Source organism: Macaca mulatta, chromosome X (genome assembly GCF_049350105.2).
Source record: "Macaca mulatta isolate MMU2019108-1 chromosome X, T2T-MMU8v2.0, whole genome shotgun sequence".
Taxonomy (NCBI): Eukaryota; Metazoa; Chordata; class Mammalia; order Primates; family Cercopithecidae; genus Macaca; species Macaca mulatta.
This window is the reverse complement of record NC_133426.1, coordinates 80761642-80765105: the sequence shown is the minus strand read 5'-3', so window position 1 is coordinate 80765105 and position 3464 is coordinate 80761642. Positions and strand designations below refer to the sequence as shown.

General features: G+C 39.0%; 1 protein-coding gene across 1 annotated transcript; it reads right to left on the bottom strand.

Moving 5' to 3' along the window:
* Window positions 1–1891: 1891 nt before the first annotated feature.
* On the bottom strand, window positions 1892–3123 carry LOC707429 (putative BMP-2-inducible kinase-like protein). Its single transcript, XM_015127696.3, is given in 2 exon segments — window positions 1892–2739; window positions 2742–3123. Coding segments are annotated over 2 exon segments (1230 nt in total).
* Between the last annotated feature and the right edge of the window lie 341 nt (window positions 3124–3464).

Here is a 3464-nt window from a genome sequence, read left to right as displayed (position 1 = left end):
ATGTTTACATCTGAAGGAGACCACATTAGTTCATCCCCTACCCCTTTTCTAAATGATGAAACTCATGAGGTCTAGCAAAGACCGAGGACTAAAATAAGAAGTATATTGTGCACACCTCAACAGATTTTCGTATGAAAAGTTATTCTGTTTGATACAAACCTACTGTAGTTCGTGAATTTACTATGTGTAATCATCAAGTCTTCACTTTTAAAAGAAAGTATCACTTGAATCTATTTTGTAAAGTTTTTAAACATCTACTTGAGCATTTGCATTACCAGTATTAATCAACCTGAGAATCAGAAAAAAAAAGTTGCAAATACATTTGCCTTTGGCATGAGAACAAGTAATTGGTGCAGTCCAGCTCTAAAAGTACAACTCTAATAATGTAATGCTTGGTCTGCCTCTGCTACATAGTGATTCACATATTGCTTCCCTATCCACAAATTTGTATTTGATTTAGCATATAAAACAGGGAAAAAAGCAATAAAAAGACAAATAAGTGGTTTAGTTACATATACTTTGCTTCTTTCCAAGCTCAGAACTGTGAAAATAGGCAAATATCTTATCCCACTGAGGCACTATAATTAAGAGATGCCTAATAAAATGACTCATAAAATATACTTTAATTGGGTTCAAAGAAGAGTTAATTTAAAATACAAAAATCAAAGAGAGTGCCAGTTGATGAGTTTCCACTCCTTTTTGTAAATAGCATTAACTGTTTTAGAAACTTCCAAATGTTAATCTGATAGTACAGGACAGTTAATTATAACTCAAAATATTTATAGACACAGGAAGCACAGATACTATATTCACATTAATTCACATATGTAGTCTCTATCATTAAATAATTTCTATAAAATCTCAAGTTTCTAATTAGCATTTGTGGTGTTAAAAAGAAGGCTAATTTGGTCGCTGGGTTCTTTTCAGTGAAGACACGATCAACTAGCAGAGTTAAGATGCTAGTCCACCTTACATGCATTTTAGGATCTAATGTATTAGTGCAGAGTTACTTGCAGCAAGATGCACAAATCCTGCCTATAAGGCTTTGTGGGTGTCACCGTTCTGTGTACTTTATTAAAACGACTCCACCCCCCAAACCTAATAAAAATAATTGTTGCTTATAACTTGGACATATTTGGTGAAGTTGCTAATAAAGTACATTATTAAATGCAACATGATTTCACACTGTAAATGTCTTGAAAATTCAGTTTCTGCTACATATTTTCTTCCTAAAATAAAATGTTTATATAACCCTTGTCCTCACTCCCAATTTTTTCCAGTAATCTGCTTTATTAGGGCAATGTTAATAAAACTTTGGGTCAAGAAGCCATTCATAAACAATAAAAAGTGTTTCTAAAGTAGTGAATTTTTTCTTCTATATCATTTTTTCTGCTTATTTGTTTTCAAATGTCAGATATTTCTCTTTATATTTTGTTCTAGGCTTCTATGGAAATTAGAAGAGACCTTAAAAAATTCACAAACGTAACTAGTGTATGTACAAATAACCCTACTTTGAGGGATATGCGCATGAAAATGACATTCTGACTTTAAAAATAACAGTTTTACTGTCCCTTCTCAGTGGTTACACACCTGGAAAAGTGCCATGTGCTTTCACTGGAAGTACCACACTTGCATTTCTGTGTTGTGATGTCAGTAGCAGAAACCCTTAGAGCTGGCAATTTAGCTTCCTTTTCTCCTGCTTGGAAGAGACATCAAGTTACTACCCTGTAGAGATACTTCATTTTTCTATTTGGCTTATTTAAAAATCACCTATTCTGATTGATCTTTAAGAACGAATGATGTAAACAGCTATTAATTTTTTTTTCAAATTCATAAAACTATTCATACTTTTTTGAAACAGGAGTTGATGCCAATAATCCATCGGAAGTATCTACTGTTTAGAAGGAAATGGGGCAGCACCAAGTGGGTATAATTCGATTGGTTAGGACTGTTGGGACTGATGTGGAGTGATGCTTTGCACCACAAGTTCTGTAAAGGGCATGGCACCAAAATCATCCATTTTCAATACATCTGCACTATGGAATGACCCATGTAGTGAATTTTGTCTTGGCCGCCCTGGCAGGACAGTATTGTGATCAGCACGGATGTCACTCAGGCCCTGATGTGGAGGGTGCCATGACAGGTCTGGAGGATGGAAGGGCTTGGCACCGAAGGGGTCCAACAGGCTCTCCTCGAGTTATAAGACATTCCCCCTATCTTTCCCATCAGTCTCTGCAACACCAGTGTTCTCCTTGGAGTCTGAGATGGTTAAAAATTCATTGCTGCTTTGAGAGTCTCGGCGACCCACTTTTTTGTGCCTGCGAGCCCTCTCTGGAGTGCGGTAGGTAGGCTTCAAAGTCTTTGTACTAGTTGGCGTGCTATGATGCCCCTTCCCATTACTTTTGGACATATCCTGCTTTGTGCGCCTTTGGCGAGAGGACAGTTTCTGTAAGCTGCGCTGTTTGACTTTTTGCTGCTGGCTCCCCGTTATTTCCTCAAAGGGCACAAGCCCAAAAAGGTCCTCGTTGCTTTCACTTTTACTTGTTGATGTGAGGAAGGGCTGAAATGGGGAGGAGCCAAATACATCTATGCTTTTGGGATGTGTCTCAGGCCCCACCGCATGGCATTCTTGTACTTTCACCTTCTTGCTAAAAGGCGCCTTTGTGAATACATCGAATTCCTCCTGCTGGAGTCCCGCAGCAGGAAACCTGTGTTGAGGGAGGTTCTTTTCATTCTTTCTTGCTGGGGCTGTTGAGCACACACTGCAAAGAAGGGGATGGCGCCAAATATATCGAACTCCTGTTTAGGAGTCTGCACTCCAACATCAGAGGATAACTGGGCTGAGGTGAGGAGTATTGTATTAAGATCTTGGGTTGGTCCACTGCCAGATTTGTCTCTGTAGACAGGGCTCATGTCACTGTACTTCGCTTTAGCCTGCTCATAATCAGAATCAGAGCTACGTTTCTCCTCTTCTTCCTCATCTTCAGAATCCATGAGGAGAGGCCTGTGACCCAGATTTTCTGGTTCGTTATCATCATCATTAAAATTTCCTTGTTCTCCCTGAAGAACTTCTTCATCCTCTTGCTCTTCCTCTTCACTGCTCTTAGGAGAAGGGGCAATCATACCAGATAGGAAAGCTAGGATGCCAATTGGGTATCTGAGTATCAATATTAACACAGACACTGCGACTAAAAGTCCTTGACATGTTTGAGTATTCTTCTTTCCTGAGTGCACAATTACTCAAGTAAATGGATGTAGGACCCTTTGGAGAAGGACTGAAAAAATCATTACCATGTATACTTGCCATGATGTTACAAATCTTTCTTCCTGGGGACCCAGTCCCATTTCAGTTTACAGTGGCTCTGAACGTTGGTTTAGGTCGAGAAACTGGACCAGGAAACTATGTCTTTTTATTGAGGCCACTGCCCTCAGCCTCCAGATCATCCATTTAGGTTTTCCTTTTT